Source organism: Brassica napus, chromosome C3, assembly GCF_020379485.1.
Source record: "Brassica napus cultivar Da-Ae chromosome C3, Da-Ae, whole genome shotgun sequence".
In the NCBI taxonomy this organism is placed as follows: domain Eukaryota; kingdom Viridiplantae; phylum Streptophyta; class Magnoliopsida; order Brassicales; family Brassicaceae; genus Brassica; species Brassica napus.
Genome location: NC_063446.1, coordinates 66794010 through 66812715, shown reverse-complemented (window position 1 = coordinate 66812715; position 18706 = coordinate 66794010). Strand labels below are relative to the sequence as shown.

Sequence of the window (18706 nt, the reverse complement as noted above, 5' to 3'; positions counted from 1 at the left end):
GATCATGTTTTCTTTGATTATTTGATTCTCATGCATTGCATTGTACATATATATATGCATAGAGAAAACCAAAAAAATTAAAAATTTTGAAAAACACAAAAAGAAACATGTAGTTGCATCACTTGCACTTTTAAGATTGAGTCTAAAGCATATAGGTTGCATTCACTTGCATTGGGAACAATGATTTAAAATGCCTTGCAAAGAACCCTTGTCTAGAACTCAAAATGACACCCTAGTTAAACATATCAAGTAGCTTAAGCATCTCTTGAAAACCTTGTACGCTTCGATCCTTGAAAACTCTTCTTGAAACTTGTTTGCTTGCTTGATGTTAGCATTGTTCTTAAGATCAGCTCCAATCTAAACTTGGCTTGAATGAACTTAATCTCTCTTGCATATGGGCATTTGCATACTTCATCATGGATCTCATACACATTTGGGTTATCTTATTCCTTCATACCTATCTTTGTTAACCCAAATGGCACTCCTTACCCTAAAACCCTAACCATTCCTTGAGACCAAACATTTAATTGCATGAGTGAGGCCTCTTTTGATAGCTTGTCATGTGCAAAATCTTGAGAGTATTGGAGGCGACATAGGTTTATTCTCATCTCTTGCTAGCACAATGAGTTAGCATTTGGGGATGGTGAGAGGGGTTTGTGTGTTTTAAATTTCAATATCTTGGGTTTGGAGAGTGAGAAAGATGAGAGATATGAAAATAAAGCTCCTAGGGATATATATAAAAAAAATAAATAAATAATAAGAAGCTCTTGATTATGTAACAAAGAACCTTCCCCCTAATAAAAAAAATGAGATCAGAAAGAAGTTGGGGAAGGAAATGAAAAAAGGTTAGAGCTTGTGGAAAGTGGATTAAAATCCCTAGTGAGTGGGTCAAATGAAAAAAAAAAGAGAGTTGTACATTGGGTGAGTGATGTGAGGAGGTTTAGATTGATTTTGAGATGATGATAAAGAGGGTAGAACTTGTGATCATTTATAACAAAATGGGGTAGAATGATGAGAATAAATCTATGTATGCATGAGTTGCTTCTAATCTTAGATAAATTTTGCATAATGATCAAGCTCCTTGTTTTGAGTGATAACCACCCTTAAATAAAAACATTTGAACCCATCTTTTCATTCATATTAGACCATTGCATACCTAGCCAAATGATTGAGATCATGTGGCCATTTGTGAGACTTCACATTTTGTGTGTGTGTGTGAACCAATGTGAGAGATGATTGAAGGGACTTGTTGGTAAAGAGTATTGCAACTTGAGTAGAGAAAAAAAAAGAGTATGGATAGGCCTAGAGAAGCTAGAGTATAATAAGGAGAATGCTCATGCTATTTGCTATGTTTCTTTAGGATGTTAAGATGAGTGCTAGGAAGTGTTACTTTTGGCTATGAGTTCCCACCTTCAAACCTCTCTCTCTTATGAGTTCTTACAAGGTCACTTGAGGACAAGTAAGATACAAGTTTGGGGGAGTTGATATCTTCTCAATTTGCATTGTTTTAACCATTCATTCTTGCACATGTTGATCATTTAGGATAGCATTTAGATATGTTTAGGTTGCATTGCATTACATATGTCCTTATTAGGTGATGGAGATTTCAAATGGTGACTTTGGAGCATCTAGAGATGGTTTGGAAGCAAAATTGGTGATTCTCGAAGAAGAGACGCAGAGGTTAAGTGTCCCAGCGGCCTCGTGACGTCCCAGCGGCCTTTTGGCCCATCGAGAAGCCGCTGCAAGCGCTGGAGAAACGGAGACAAAGTGTAGCAGCGGCCTTGTGCAGCGGTGTCCTGGAGCCGCTGGAGACGCTCGAGAGATGGAGACTCGAGAAATGGAGAGAAGTATGGAAGCGGCCTAACGCAGCGGTGAACCGAAGCCGCTGGAAAAATAGCTCATCCCCTGCCGCATTTGTACTTGTCGCAGCGGTGTGATGCAAGGAAGTGAAGAAGCCGCTGCGAGTGCCCCAGCGGCTAGGTGGAGCGGTTTCATGTGGCCGCTGCGAGTCAAGAAAGTCAACATATTTCGTGTTTGACCAGATAATTACCAATTTGTGTTTTGGTTAACCCAGGTTTGTTGGGTTAAACCAGGTTCGACTTTAAGCTACTATAAGGGTCCTTCAGACCTAATTGTAGGATCTTATCTTATTTTCTATCTAATCACAAAAGAACTTTTAGGTGAAAGATCCTATCTTGATCATTTTTCTCTTGTGATTGCTTGATTATCTTGATCACTAATCATGATTAGCACCAAATCATCTTTGATTCTTGGGCTCATCATGGAGAGTAGTGAGTAGTCATCTTTGGATTCATGGGTTAGGGAGATTAAGGGTGATTAAGCTAGATCTAAGGTGTTTAGGTATAGATCAATCTTATTCCTTGCTAGTAGAGGGCTTTTAATGCAACTTTAGAGTTGGCCTCTCTAAAGTTGAGCTCTAGGCATTTCATACCCAGAAGGTGTTTGATGAAATGCCTGAACCAACTCTCGTAAGCTTTTAACATCCTTTACCAAAGGGTTTTGTTGTTAAAGGTGTTAAGATGACTAGTAGACTTGAGATTAATGATTACTTAGATAACATTCAACCAAAGGAATTTGATGCTTGAGTTATCTAGGTAAATGAGCATTCATCTAGGGATAGAGTTTGCTTAGGATTGTGTCTAGGCCTAAGGTAGATATAGACTGGTTAAAAGTTGACACCTTTAGGTTGAATCTTGATCACCCAAGATCAATTTCCATAGCCCATGAGTTCTCTCTTCTTATAAGAAAGAAAGCTTTGTTTTTTATTGCATTTTAGGTAGTAATCTAATTTCAAATCATCTCAAAAACTGGTAGCACTTAGATTAAGCATGGTCTTGCATTCTCTTTGCATCATAATCACTTAGGACTGGTTTGACATCCTATATATTACAACATTTGATTAGGGGCCTTGAAACCCCTATCATCAGGTCCTTAGCTTAAGATTTTCCCAAGTGGAAGAGCATGCGTCTTATTTTACGGTAGTGGGGCTTTGCGTCCGTGCGGCTTCTCCCATTTCCAACAGTTAAATTTTTTTAATGTTAAATCATTGTGTCTTTCCGAAGAAAATCTGTTCAATTGGTTAAATTTAAGAGTAATTTGCAACTATACACACGAATTATATTTTGTTTCTCAGCGTTCTTGCTTTTTAGAGGGTTCTTGTCTTGAAATATCAAAGGATTTGGAGATGGATGGAGTTCTTGTCTGGTCACTGAAGTTCTGTATCGTTGACTTGGTTATTGAAATGGTGAAGAAGAGGAAAGTGAAGGACATGGACATTAAGATCAAGTACACATGTCTAGCCATTACCGTATCCATTCTATTGTCCACGTCTCATTTGTGGCGTATTAGTCCTGGGCATGTGGAGTTGATATGTGACATTGTTGAATTTAACCATGGGTAAGGCATTGCAGATTCTCCATTGTGATGTTTATGGTCGTGAATCGCCTCTTTAAATACATATTTGATTATATGTTTCAAAATAGGTTACCTCAAATGATAATTAGTAAGATGTCATGAAATAGTTGTCCATAGCTGATTCAAATTTTGTTAGCCACTACAAATTTGTTACAAAATAGATATTGTTAGTTGATACATAATTTGTTAGTTTCTACAAAATCAGTTACAAAATAGTGGTCATTAAATGCTTTACCCTCTATTCTTAAACTGACAAAAAGTATGAGATGAAAATATGAACCACGTCCGTAAGTCGTGGTGAAGAAGAGATAAATAATAATTATCATTCCGTTAACAAATATATTATCAGTTAAACGAATCATTTTTGGGTGTTTATATCTACACGATACATAAACATTTATCAGTAGTTGTTGTAGTACCGTTGTTATATATGACTTACAAATGTGTTGAATTTTTTTAACATGTTATATTAATAAGTTATAATTATGAAAGTTAAATCAATACCATATATAATCGTGAATATTTGTATGTTCTAATGAAAACAAGCTGAATCTTATTCGTTTATAAAAAGTACAAAGGCATACATACATCGAAAGACATACCCAACGATGTGAAAACATACATGATTAATGGTTTACTATTGTACACCATTGATTTATTCTGTCACAAACTCGAAAGGTGCTCGTAATTTATTCATAAAAGCAAAACACCCCCATTTATTTATTACTATAACACATAAAAAGACAGGCTTACATAAGAACCCGTTAGTTGACACCATTGACAGCTTTGCGTGGAGTTTCACCTGAAATGGAGTGGCGATCACAAAAGCTCTCCAATCTATCAAATGCATCCTCCAAAGTTGGAGTATCCATGTCAATAGAATGCCTCACCCAGTTCTTCAGAATAAAAGCAATCCCTAAACCAAACCATCACACAATATATAAGTTGTTTTGTTAAAATTATCAAACAGGAAAAATGATTGTCTCCCCTGGTAGACCGCTAAACCTTGGACATAGATAATGAATACCTGGCAAAAGGACGAGGTTTTCCTCAGTAGCTAATTTTTCACAGAAATCGTCATCATCTTCAATATCCACAAAGGATGATAAGTTCAGCTCGGTCTGCGAGTAGAAAAGAAAAAAAAAATTTAAAGAACACAATTATAAAGAGAAGGTTATAATAAGTTCTAAAGATACATAGTAATGATAGAATACCCAGAAGAAGGTGCACGCTGCAGGTTTCATGTAGCAGGTGAGGGAAGGTATGCTCTTGAGCTTATAATATGCAAGATCGGTTTTATCTTTCAGAAACATCCGCCTACATAATACAAATCTGACACATTAGCTATATAATTGATAATAATAGGAATAGTCCGTAACATTTTATTTTATAAGGTTACAGAAAGTGTCCGAATCAAAAAGTCTCGTACCTGGATAACAGTTGGTGGTTTAGAATTTAGATCAAGGAACTGTTTTATAGCAGCTAAAACCTGTCCATAAGATTAGGAAAAAAAGTTAATAAGAACGAACGTTGATAACTCTTAATATCAAACATAGTACATGCATAGTGAATAATGATACATATTATTCATATATATGCTTAAAGATTGATGGAGAAAAATAGACCGGACATTTTTGGATTTAAAGACACCATCTAGGTCGTGAAGCGCGATCCAGCCAGTTCGCCATCCAGGAACAGACCATCCCTTCGATATGGACCCGAGTGTAACCACCGGTACAATGGACGAAAATTTGCCCATGGGAACGAAGGGATTACTCCCAAACACCGACCAACGAAAAACTTCGTCAGAAACAACCATTACCCCGAGTTCTCGAGCCAACACAGCGAGCTAAGATTCATTAATATACACACAGTCAAAGGATTATAACATATGGCCATTCGAATACTTGTATAGCTAATTAGAGTATAGGTGAAAATACCTGCTTGAGATGAGCTTCAGAGTAGGTGTTCCCGTTGGGATTGTGCGGGTTTATTATAAATATTGCGAATGTGTTCTCATCCGCTGCCGCTCGGACGCTGTCAAGGTCAATCTAATACTTCTCTTCGCGAAGAAATTCGTAATTGCGGACCTCAAGGTGCTTGAAGATGGAACGGATTAAGTTACTTGGGTAGCCTGGCTTGGGAAGCAAGATGTTGGCATTTGGTTTAGCCAATGTATCAACGGCAAGCTCGATGGCTTGTTTGCATCCAACGGTCATAAACACGTCATCAGGTGACAGTTTCTTCGGAAGATCTCTGTTTAGGTAATCTGCTACAGCCCTGAGAAAAGCAAAAATTATGGGACACTTTTTTGTCAAAGAGGTCTAAAATTAATAAACTATGCTACTATAATTCTATGTATGTATATATCACCTTTTTTCCTTTTATTTCCTTACGTAGTTGTTTATTTTTGGATGATTACTCTCGTTACTACTAGTGAGATTATATAGTACAAGTTTTTACACTTTTTCTTATGATAGTTTATACTTCGCGTGGTTATATAAGAAAAGAAAGGAACTAAATGCATCTCGAGTCCCAACATGTTAGAACGTTTCCTCTAAACACGGTAAGTACAAAATGTAAAACTGTCGATGGAAAATAGGTCATTTATATAAAATATATTATCAGACAATGAAAAATCACGTGCTATTTGGATTTTCAATTATACTAGGTGATATTATATAATATAGTACCAAACTTATTTTCTTTCTATCTGTAGTTCTTACCATCAGTGACGGCCTCTACACTTTACATTTTGCTTATGATGCCGTGCGTCACCATCAACACATATAAACGCAAGACTTAAGAACAATCCTAATGATTTGAGACGTGAGTTAGAAGAAACAACGGAATATTTTTTTTGTTTCGTCGTGTTTTTAGCTTTCGTCTATACACTGTAAATCGTGAGGATAAGTTGGAATAACCTATCGCCACGATACATAAACATTTATCAGTTAACAGTAGTTGTTATAGTTCCGTAGTTATATATGATGACTAGCAACTTTATCGACTTGTTTTAACAAGTTATGTTAATAAGTTATAATTATGTGTAGTGTTAAATCAATACCATAGATAATTGTGATTTTTTTTTTCTTTTTGGTATTAAACCATGTATTACGTAACAAACAACATACCAGCTACCAAATTATGTAGGGTAATTTTCATATTTACCACTTTCTTAATACCCTTATTCATGTTTACCACCACTAAAAATACATTTTCAAAAATATTTTTTTCACTAAGTGACAAAAGACTATTATATCATTCCTCTTTGTATATATAATAAATAATTATTTAAATAAATAAAAAATAAAAAATAAAATAACAAAAAATAAAAAAATATTTTTTTTATGTTTTCGAGTTATACTCTTTCAAATTCGAACTTTATTATAAATTTCTTTTTTTTTGAATTTTGTGTTTTGATTTTTTTTTCAAAATTTCTTTTTGAAACTATTTTTTATATTTTTTAAGTATTTATTTATATATTTATTAGAATCCTAAATTTCACATTCCAAAAACCATACCTCACCCATCAACTCTAAAACCGTAAGACTACATTAGTTAATCCTAGGATTATAAATGTCTTTTATTCTTCATTAAAAGTTATGATAAAAGTGGTGGGTGTAAACATGAAAAAAATATTATGAATATGGCATTTTTGGTGATTTTCCAATTATATATCGCTTAACAAATTATGTATCAAACAATGTATCAACTCACAAATAACGTATCAACTAACAAATTACTTATCAAACAACATAGCTAACACATTATAAATCAAACAATGTTTCAATCACAATTTTTGTTTTCACATTTCGTCTATCACTAAACCCAACGAGGATATTAACCTAATTATGCCTTCTTTTTTGTATATACAATAAATTCTCTCAAAATTTAATGGTTAGCGTTATGCTGGAAACAAGAAGAAAACTACGACGTTCTAATCTCCTAGAGACATAAATGTTCATTTTTCTCAACGACCCTAATGCAATATAATATAAACTAGATTAAGACCCGCACCTTGCGCGGGATAAAAATTATATATATAAATTATTTTATGTATTATATGTTTTTACATATTATGAAATAATAAATATATATTAAATAATTAAAAGTCAGTAACTATTACATATATAATAAAATTGATGCGAACGTATAAATCAATTTTATTAATACAAACAATTTTTTAAAAAAATTTGATAGGATATGTAATTAAATTTAAATGATATTAACATACATAGTATATTTTTAATATTAATGTCTATTTTTTTTTAATGGTGTTTTCTACTCATATATTTTTTTTTATCATGTGTATCTTTAATAGCAAAAACTTTAAATTACTGATAACAAAATTTTCATTGTGGGACTAATAATTTTAGTAATTGATAATTTAAAAAAATTTATCAATGTTAGTTCAAAAATTTTATCAAAAAAATTATTCAAAGTAAATTTTGAAACTAAAATATTTATTTATTCAATATGATTTATAGTTTAATTTAGAATGATATATATATACATATATATTTTAAATCTTAATGATTAATTAAATTAGACTTTTACTTATATGATTTTGTAATCATTTGTATTTTGTCATAACAAAAATTTTAAACCATGGATCGCAAAATTTGAATGTGAGACTTTTTAACAATTTTAGTAATTTATAGTCATTTTTAAAATTCAAAATATAAAATATACAGAAAAATCTAAATTTTTATAATATGGTTATTTTGTTTTTTTTAAAGTTATTTTAATAGTTTTAAATTAAACAAATTTGATAGAGGATACATTTTTTTTATCAGATTTTTTTTATTCAAAATCATTAATTGTCATATATACTTTACCCACATTAGGCAATTCCTTAATCTTTATTTAAGAAAATAATAATTGACATTAATAATGAATTTATGGTTAGTTTAATAAAAAGTTTATTATATAATTAGATGGACCAACCTATTTCTCTAGTAATTCTAAGAGTCATCCTAGTGATGACATGTGGCTACAAAAAGAAGTTGTAATGTTTCACAAATAATATATAGGGGATTTGAATATACATATCCATACACCAAACCTTTTCTAGTAATTCCAAATATACCGGTTGGGTTTGGCTTTTCTATGTTAGTGATTACTGATTTTTTTTCATTGGCAATTTATTATAACAACATTACCAAAAAAAAAAACATAACAAACCTAGAACCCGAAGAAGAGAGGTTACATAGAGCCAACTGCATAGAGCTTTAGCCCAACACAGAGCACCGTCGACCGGAGAAGGTGTAGAGATAATGACCTTTTTTTTCTCTCTCGATTTATTTTGTTTTTTTTTCTTGTGCTTTAATTAGGTTAACTAGATCACGATCCGCGCAACCGCGCGAGTTTTTGTTTTCAATTATTTTTATATAAATATTTTATTTTCAATTCTAAATTGGTATATATTATAATATGTATGTGTCTATCAATTTTTAAAACATAATAAGTTTACTGTATATTTTTTTCATTGAATACATTGTTTCAAACTTTCACATGTATTTGTATCTTCTTCTATATATATTTTTTCGGATTATTATTTCATTATTAAAATCGTAACTATATATATAAAGATTAGTAAAATATTGTTTTATTGTCATATTCAAAGATATTGTAACATTTCAAAAATTTAGAAAGTTTTTAAAAAATTAAACTTTTAGCTTCATAGATTTATATTATCGAGTAAATAATTAAACATTTAGTTTTTGTTTAATTTTTAAAATAAACTATATAGTTTAAAATTTGTTTTCATTGGTTTAAGGTAGTAAAGATTAATCATTGTTAGATAATATGATTTTTTTTTTAAAAAAAAATGTTTATAATTTTAAAAGTTAACATCGACAAATATTTAAATATTTAGCATATAGAGGTATAGTATTACAACATTAAATTATATCTATTTAATTTATACTATCTATAAATCCAATAGATCATCTATTGTTTAAATCCAATTACTGATAGCCAATAAAAAATTTTGATATGCCCAAAATTTAAATGATAAGATTAGATATTAAATGTAACATTACTTTATAAGAATAGGTCCATTAGATCCATTTTTTAAAAAATCACACATGAATCAAGGTTGTGACTTATGTTTTAATATATAAGATGTTTATTGATTAGTCTAACTACTTAAAATATATGATCTTATGTGACAACTGAAAACAGGTCATGTGGCGGTAACGAAAAACCTGATGCGCCATTATATGAGATGTGATAATTATTGTCCTAGATGTGGTGAACCAAAAGAAACTGTTATTCATGCCATATTTGAATGTCCTTCAGTTCTGCAAGCATGGTCCCTATCAACAACACCATCTAGCCCTAACACCTTCCCGCTACCAAGTATTTATGCCAATATGGACTATCGTTTTTGGAGAAAGAATAGCATCGTTGAACCATAATTAGACATGGATCCTTATCACTTGATAATTTGGTATACGTGGAAGGCTCAGAACGATAAACTCTTTTGAGGGATAGACGTGGATCCTTTGGAGCTAGTCCGACATGCGGAAAGTGAATGTCAAGCCTGGTTCAATGCAAATGAAATGGTAGCCCACATTCCACAAGAGCAGAATATTAAGGATTCCCAAGTCATAAGCTTGGATAATATATGTATAGTGGATGGTTGGGTTTGGGTAGATAACTTGGGAAATATTCAACTTAAAGAGACACAGAACTTAAGACGGCGAGAGACTAACATTCAGAAATGGAAGCACCGCGATGGACAAATTAAGGAGAGTATGCTTCAACATTCGTCATGTCAGAGCTCCAGGACGGATTGCAAGGATCTGATCTCGATGATAAAGGAGCTTCACGCTTAGCCAAGTTTTACAACAGAACTGGAGGCGATAAAGACGCTGCTGATATGTTTTTCGGACTTCAAGATATCTTATATCCTGAGAGCGCAAAAGAGAATTTCTCACTCTTTAGCTAGGACTGTAAGATATTTTTATTGTGAGCTTTTTTATATTGGTTGTTCTATTCCGGTCTGGTTACCAAGACCTCAAGTTTGAGTAATAGAATAGCCCTTCGAGAAAAAAAAAATATATATATATATATAGATTTTGAAACTTTTTTCTCCTCACACTTGTAAGAGAGATAATGAATGATTTTGTAATATGTCATATACCGATATATTCTAATGAAAACAAGCTGAATTTTATTCGTTTATAAAAAGTACAAAGACATACATACATCGAAAGACATACCCAACGATGTGAAAACATACATGATTAATGGTCTACTATTGTACACCATTGATTTATTCTGTCACAAACTCGAAAGGTGTTCATAATTTATTCATAAAAGCAAAACACCCCCATTTATTTATTATATCATAGCATATAAAAAGACTTAGGCTTACATAAGAACCCTTTAGTTGACACCATTGACAGCTTTGCATGGAGTTTCACCTGAAATGGAGTGGCGATCACAAAAGCTCTTCAATCTATCAAATGCATCCTCCAAAGTTGGAATATGCATGTCAATAGAATGCCTCACCCAGTTCTTCAGAGTAAAAGCAATCCCTAAACCAAACCAGCACACAACATATAAGTTGTTTTGTTAAAATTATCAAACAGAAAAAATGATTATCTTGACTGATAGACCGCAAAACCTTGGACATTGATAATGAATATTGATTAATACCAGGTAAAAGGACGAGGTTTTCCTCAATAGCTAATTTTTCACAGAAGTCTTCATCATCTTCAATATCCACAAAGGATGATAAGTTCAGCTCGGTCTGCGAGTAGAAAAGAAAACAAAATTTAAAGAACACAATTATAAAGAGAAGGTTAGAATAAGTTCTAAAGATACAGTAATGATAGAATACCCAAAAGAAGGTGCACGCTTCGGGTTTCATGTAGCAGGTGAGGGAAGGTATGCTCTTGAGCTTATAATATGCAAACTCGGTTGCATCTTTCAGAAAGCTCTGCCTCCTTTGGAAGAAATCTTTACCAGTTTTCTCCAAGATGGTGGGAATGGCCGCCTACATAATAAAAACCTGAAACATTAGCTATATAATTGATAATAATTGGAATAGTCCGTAACATTTTATTTTATATGGTTACAGAAAGTGTCCGAATCAGAAAGTCTCGTACCTGGATAACAGTTGGTGGTTTAGAATTTAGATCAAGGAACTGTTTTATAGCAGCTAAAACCTGTCCATAAGATTAGGAAAAAAAGTTAATAAGAATGAACGTTGATAACTCTTAATTAATATCAAACATAGTACATGCATAGTGAATAATGATACATATTATTCATATATATGTTTAAAGAGTGATGGAGAAAAATAGACCGGACATTTTTGGATTTAAAGACACCATCTAGGTCGTGAAGCGCGATCCAGCCAGTTCGCCATCCAGGGACAGACCATCCCTTCGATATGGACCCGAGTGTAACCACCGGTACAATGGACGAAAATTTGCCCATGGGAACGAAGGGATTCCTCCCAAACACCGACCAACGAAAAACTTCGTCAGAAACAACCATTATCCCGAGTTCCCGAGCCAACACAGCGAGCTAAGATTCATTAATATACACACAGTCAAAGGACTATAACATAAGGCCATGCGAATACTTGTATAGCTAGTTAGAGTATAGGTGAAAATACCTGCTTGAGATGAGCTTCAGAGTAGGTGTTCCCGTTGGGATTGTGCGGGTTTATTATAAATATTGCGAATGTGTTCTCATCCGCTGCCGCTCGGACGCTGTCAAGGTCAATCTCATACTTCTTTTCGCGAAGAAATTCGTAATTGCGGACCTCAAGGTGCTTGAAGATGGAACGGATTAAGTTACTTGGGTAGCCTGGCTTGGGAAGCAAGATGTTGGCATTTGGTTTAGCCAATGTATCAACGGCAAGCTCGATGGCTTGTTTGCATCCAACGGTCATAAACACGTCATCAGGTGACAGTTTCTTCGGAAGATCTCTGTTTAGGTAATCTGCTACTGCCCTGAGAAAAGCAAAAATTATGGGACACTTTTTTGTCAAAGAGGTCTAAAATTAATAAACTATGCTACTATAATTCTATGTATGTATATATCACCTTTTGGCCACCGGAAGGCCAATACTGGGTGCATAGGCGTTTCCAGTGCCGAATAGGACGGCTTTAACAACGGCCCTTTCAGCGGTGTGGCTAGTCTCGGCAGTTTCACCTCGTGGAGGCAAAATGGGCTTTCCTTGAGGATCGCACAGAGCAAAGAGTTTAGAGGTGTAAGTGCTTAGTGAGGCTTCTGAGGCGGCTTTGCCCTCATCGCTGCCACTGAACTGCCAATCAACGCTTTCACTGTTCGCCATCTTTTTTTTTTCCTTTTTTTTCCTTACGCAGTTGTTTATTTTTGGATGATTACTCTCGTTACTACTAGTGAGATTATATAGTACAAGTTTTTACACTTTTTCTTATGATAGTTTATACTTCGCGTGGTTATATAAGAAAAGAAAGGAACTAAATGCATCTCGAGTCCCTACATGTTAGAACGTTTCCTCTAATCACGGTAAGTACAAAATGTAAAACTGTCAATGGAATATAGGTAATTTATATAAAATATTTTATCAGACAATGAAAAATCACGTGCTATTTGGATTTTCAATTATACAAGGGGATATTATATAATATAGTACCCAACTTATTTTCGGTTTTCTTTCTATCCGTAGTTCTTACTATCGGTGACGGCCTCTACAGTTTACATTTTGCTTATGATGCCGTGCGTCACCATCAACACATATAAATGCAAGACTTAAGAACAATCCTAATGATTTGCGACGTGAGTTACAAGAAACAACGGAATCTTTTTCGGTTTGGTCGTGTTTTTAGCTTTCGTCGTCTATACACTGAAAATCTTGAGGATAAGCTGGAATAACCTATCGCCATACTAAATTTCTTTTGTAGATCATACAGATTCTTTTCTGTAAAATAACGTCTTCACCTTTAACTATGTAAATCAGATCACCTAATGTAACACCGTAAAATATGAAAAATCATTGAAATATCTCTTAAAGATGTAGAATAAAGTTGCAATATCCTTAAACCAAAATAAAATAAAATATTATGGATCACGCATTGCAGCATCGTATCGGTTGCTAAACTAAAAGTTTCATCGTTAAATAATTCATAAAGAGAAACCAAAGTAAAACCAAACACAAAATAGGCCATACATGTTAAATAGAAAAATAGTTACGCATTAGAATTAGGCTCAATGCGTGCTTTTTGTTTTGTTAAAGTGGCACAACCGGTGTTCCGTCGAAGCGACAGCAATACCATACTTGGATCGACATGAGTATGACCAACACAACGACGATTACGATAAATAATAGGATGAGACCATGATCCATATATGTTTCTTCACCCGCACACACTTTTTTTTTGGTGTAAGAGAAATATTTTTTCACTTTTTCTTGCGTCTTTTCTTTTTTCTCATGTGCGAGGTGAATGGAAAAAAATAAAAATGTTTTTTTTACACCAAAAAATAATATTTAAATTTTTACACCAACAAAGTTTCATCTCTCGTCTTTTCAATTGGTGACCCATTGTTGAACAAAATGAATGGAAAGAAAGTTGGAAGAAAAACTCATCTAAAGAATTGAATTGAAAAAGAAACAGAATAAAGAGGAATAAATGAAGAAAAAAAAATTGAACAGATAATAAACATAAATGGTAAACAAAACGATGAATAAGTTACAACGAAACTACGAAGCTTTAAACTTATTATACATGATAAATTTCTAAGTAAAATATGTTATAACTCTACCAATAAAAGATAGTATTTTTTTTTACTTACGACACATAAGATCTACTAGAGATTGATCCGCGCACATGCGCAAATATTGATTTTTACATTTTTAAATATTGATATTTGTTTTTCATAATTAGTATTATATATTTTAGATGTGTCGTAATATAACTAATTGTAATTAAAAGATCTATACCGAATCGGGTAATATAATTTTTTTTTTGCACAAATATCTGAACCCGTTTCACACACATTTGATATTTAGATATTTTTAGGTTCTAATACATCAGAACCGAACTCATCCAGACCCATAAGGACCCAACTCAAAAGCCACACATAAAATTATAATATTCAAGCGGGCCCAATTTTTTAAAAAATACCCAAAAAAAAAACTGTTCATATATAACTGATTTTATAAACTAATAAAAAAGACTTTTCTATGTGTTTAGCTAAATTAAGTGAAATAGAAAGAGTTTTTTATCTAGTAAAATAATTATATGAAGTGAAAAATTAAGTGAAAATAATGTAATACATTTTTATTATTTTGATTTAAGTTATTATTTTATTCACAAATACATGTCTTTGAATTATGTTCTTTGGCTACTTAATTTTTCACCGATTGAAACTAAAATAAAATAAAGTTTAGTAAAACAAACTAAACCGAACGTTTAACCATATGCAAAATCAAGTTATTTTATATTTTTGATTTTACTAATTGGCACAAAGTTAATGTTAATTAACTAATAAATAAAAATTAGCACTATTGTTATTATAGTATTATAATTAATGATGTGATGTATTGTTAAGGTATTATAATTAATAAAATTGTTAATCTGAGTGAAATATGGAAAGATAATTAATGTAATTATATTAATGAAATTACTAAAAGGACAATATATTTCTTTTTACTCAAAAATGGAGTAGAAAATGGACTAACAACCAAATAATAAAAATATTATTCTATAAATTTAGAGTGAGCTTAGAGATGCTATTAAGTTTTTACTATTTTTTTGTGAATTCATATACGAAGAGCCACACAATATTTATAGAAACAGTTCTTCTCTTTTTCTTAAGTACTATACATAACTTCATTTTATTCAATTTCTTAATATTATTTTTTTAATATTCTTCGATTTTTTTTTAGCAAAAAAAAAAACTTCATTTTATTCAAAGAAATGGATGTAAAACTGGTTTTTGTTTTTTCTAACAAGATAAACACGAATATGACAACTTCCCAACGTCTTTAATTCCGAGGACAAGAGTTAGAAATGTATGGTCCAGATAGTAGTCTGTTGGGAGGCTTTGTTTAGGCCCAATTAGATAAAACAACACCACGCTGCCTTAAAAGATTCATTTGATATTTTTACAAATATTTTAAATATATCAATTTTATTTTAGTATTATATATCATATAATTTTATAATATAATTATTTATATTCTTATTATTTATTATTAAAATATAGTGATTTTCTAATTCGTTACTTCCGAATATATTTTCAAGTTAGGTACAATAAAATAATAATATGAAATAATCAAATAGAGAACATTCTTCAAAATATGTTTTTTTTTTAATTTATACATTTTGCGTATAATACATTCTAAAATTTTATTTCTTTATATTATAGAAAATATATATGTTTAAGATAATTTATATTTACATTTTGTGTTTTAAAAAATACTTTAACATATATAAATTTAGAATTTACGAAATTTATAACTAAAAACATTGTTTTGTTTAAATAATATAGGCCTATTATTTTAGTAAATTTTATACATAGTAGCATCTATCATATTATTTTAATAAATTTTACTGATATATGATATTTTTCTAATGTTATGATATTAAGTTTTCTTTTTTTTTAATTAGTGTTAGACCCAATTTTGGTCCATATATCAAATGGGCCGATATCAGCATGGGCCGGGCGATCCTGAACAAATAAGAAGCCCCCGGCGAACTCTTCGAGAGATGGAAGGTCCGGAGATCGAGATAACGGCTACGGAGATCGCGGAGAAAACCCTAGAGAGAGCTACACATACTTCGACTTCATTTCACCTCGTTTTAAGTCTTTTCTCTTATTTATTTCATTTGTAACATCGGATCTCGTTTCTCTCATTGTATTCGATCTTATTCATCAATAAAATTCATCTTTGCATATTGGAATCTGATTATATTGTTGTGTTCTAAAGATATCGTTGCCCACATCATATTTTCTTCCCTAGATTAGACTCTCGATCACTATCAAATACTTAGTGTAAATTTTTAGGATGTACAATTAAGATTTCAAAATATTAGATTATGTTATTTTTTACAACATATATAGTTTGTTTTCGTGGTGCATTTTAAAAGTTATTATTTTTTACGGGTTTTTGCAAATATGACTCAAAACTCAAAGTCAAACACAAAACTAACACATATTTTCTTGAAACTTTGATTTGTCCTATTCACCCCAAAAGTTTGAAATATTCACGAAAATGCCATTATTTTTTTTTTCTTTTCGAAAATGAGTATTTTACTCTATCATTCTCATATTCATCAAGTATTTACAATATTGTCATTGCCATCAATACACCAACCACCATGAACAACCAATTTGAAGCTCTTAATGCACCTAAAATTCGATTTTGTCTTCTTCTATCTCATTTCTTATGAACTAAAAACAACATCTCTTTCACTTTCTTTCTATATTCATAAAAAAAAACCAAGATTCTAATTTTTTTTTAAGGTTCATAGAGCAATTCGAGCTCACGATTTTTAGTGGGTCGCTTTCGTTTGAGTGTTTGGGTGCTTGAGAAAGATTTTTGTGTGCTAAACAAGTTATCTCACTAATTTAAGGTATGAAATCAAAAATTTTCCAGATCTGTCCGTGAGAAGACTTCTCTGAAATTCTTCCGGTTTTCTTTGTTTTCAATTTTTTTTTGAAAATCCCATAGACGACTTCCATGTCAGAAACAGATTAATTTTGCATTTGGCCGGATTGTGTCAGAATTTTGAATTTTCCTAGGCGACTTACACGGAAGTCATCCACAGAAAAATAAAACTTCAATATTTAATTTTTGTTACATGACTTCAAAGTAAATCGTCTCGGGTTACTTTTGCAATTGAAAAATAAAATTTAAATATTTAATTTTATCTGGACTACTTACATGTAAGTCTTCCGCTAGACGACTTATATGTAAGTCTTCCAGGATTTTATTCCCAAATTCTGGTCAAATCTTGGTTACCATAGACGACTTTCGCGTAAGTCGTTTGTCGGAAGACTTACATGTAAGTCGTCCATATAAAATTAAATATTTAAGTTTTATTTTTAATTGCAAAAGTAACCCAAGATGACTTACATGGAAGTCATCTAACAAAAATTAAATATTAAAGTTTTATTTTTCTCTGGACGACTTTTGTGTTAGTCGTTAGGAAAAATCAAATTTCAGATACAACCCGGTCAAATGGAAAACTAACATGTTCATCCTAGACGACTTACATGGAAGTCATCTCTGGAATTTTCGAAAACAAATTTAAAACAAAAGTAAGCCAATCTTTACAAAGGAAGACTTCCTGAAAAGTCTGATGTATAGCAAACTTCTCTGGAAATACAACTGACTTCTCTGGAAGTCTTCTTTTGTAAATTTTCAATTGCAAAAATGACTTTTTTGACGACCTTCTAGAAAGTCGGCCAATAGATTTCCATGGAAGTCGTCTACGTCAACGTTTAATAAACTTTCATTTTTTTCTGAAACTATAAACACTTTTTAACATTTGTTTTGTTAATTCATCTATATTACTCAATATTGAGGCTCCTGAATGAAATTCATAACTTAATTGGCGATAATTATGAAGTTAACAACATTCATGCTTATAAATGTTTCTAGCTAATGAGAGAAGACTTATAGGGAAGTCTTCTACGTTTGTTTTTGTAAAACTTGTATTTTCAACTTTAAGATATATATTTTTTTTAACTTTCAAAAGTGTTAAGTAACCTCAAGAATATCAAGTAATATGGTTTAATGTGTATTCCTAGATCAGAAGATATACTTTTTAACTTTCATGAAATTTAAATTTTCAATTTACACTTCAAAATTAAGTTTCCCACTTAAATTTTAATTTCCTTCTTAAATTTCCCGCTTATATTTTATTTTCCCGTATGAAATTTAAGTCTTCAGAGAAGTTTTTCGAGAAGACTTTCCAAAAATTTTCCGGAAGACTTCCTAGAAAACTTCTATTGAAAGTGTTATATGTTTGAACTAATATAATTTATGATCTTTTGTGATTTTGAATAAGTTTTCTTTAGAAGTTTATCATTTGGTTGTAATAAATTTGACTAATTTTTTTTGTGTAATTGTGTGTTTGCTATTGTAAACATTAATATATTTACCAAAACTTTTTCATTAATATTATTTTTCAAATTTACAAAAAAACTTCGCAACTAAACAAGTATATATACAAATTTGGAAAACTTACAAATCCAAGAATGTTCAAGTTACTTCAAAACAAAGTACACATATAACTCATAAACAAACTAT

At 31.6% G+C, this 18706-nt stretch overlaps 1 protein-coding gene and 1 pseudogene across 2 annotated transcripts; both read right to left on the bottom strand.

Moving 5' to 3' along the window:
• Positions 1–3965: 3965 nt before the first annotated feature.
• LOC111198319 lies at positions 3966–5727 on the bottom strand (annotated as a pseudogene).
• A 4868-nt stretch (positions 5728–10595) lies between these two features.
• On the bottom strand, positions 10596–12844 carry LOC106421821 (cystine lyase CORI3-like). 2 transcript variants are annotated; one of them, XM_048750352.1, is made up of 7 exons: positions 12507–12844; positions 12074–12413; positions 11764–11982; positions 11559–11618; positions 11291–11446; positions 11107–11200; positions 10596–10985 (listed from the first exon to the last, which is right to left on the bottom strand). In XM_048750352.1, the coding sequence occupies exons 1-7, from the start codon at positions 12755–12757 to the stop codon at positions 10834–10836; spliced, it is 1272 nt and encodes a 423-aa protein (XP_048606309.1). In that variant the 5' UTR covers positions 12758–12844; the 3' UTR covers positions 10596–10833. The 2 variants fall into 2 exon arrangements, with proteins under 2 accessions (XP_048606309.1, XP_048606308.1); XM_048750351.1 differs by having other exon boundaries at positions 11107–11446; positions 12507–12821.
• Positions 12845–18706: the final 5862 nt, after the last annotated feature.

Coding starts and splice junctions, on each gene's coding strand:
- LOC106421821 (XM_048750351.1), bottom strand. CDS start 12,757: ATGGCGAACAGTGAAAGCGTTGATTGGCAGTTCAGTGGCAGCGATGAG. Junction 11,983..12,073: donor CTGAAGCTCATCTCAAGCAG/GTATTTTCACCT, acceptor AATGAATCTTAG/CTCGCTGTGTTGGCTCGGGA. Junction 10,986..11,106: donor AAACCTCGTCCTTTTACCTG/GTATTAATCAAT, acceptor GGTTTGGTTTAG/GGATTGCTTTTACTCTGAAG.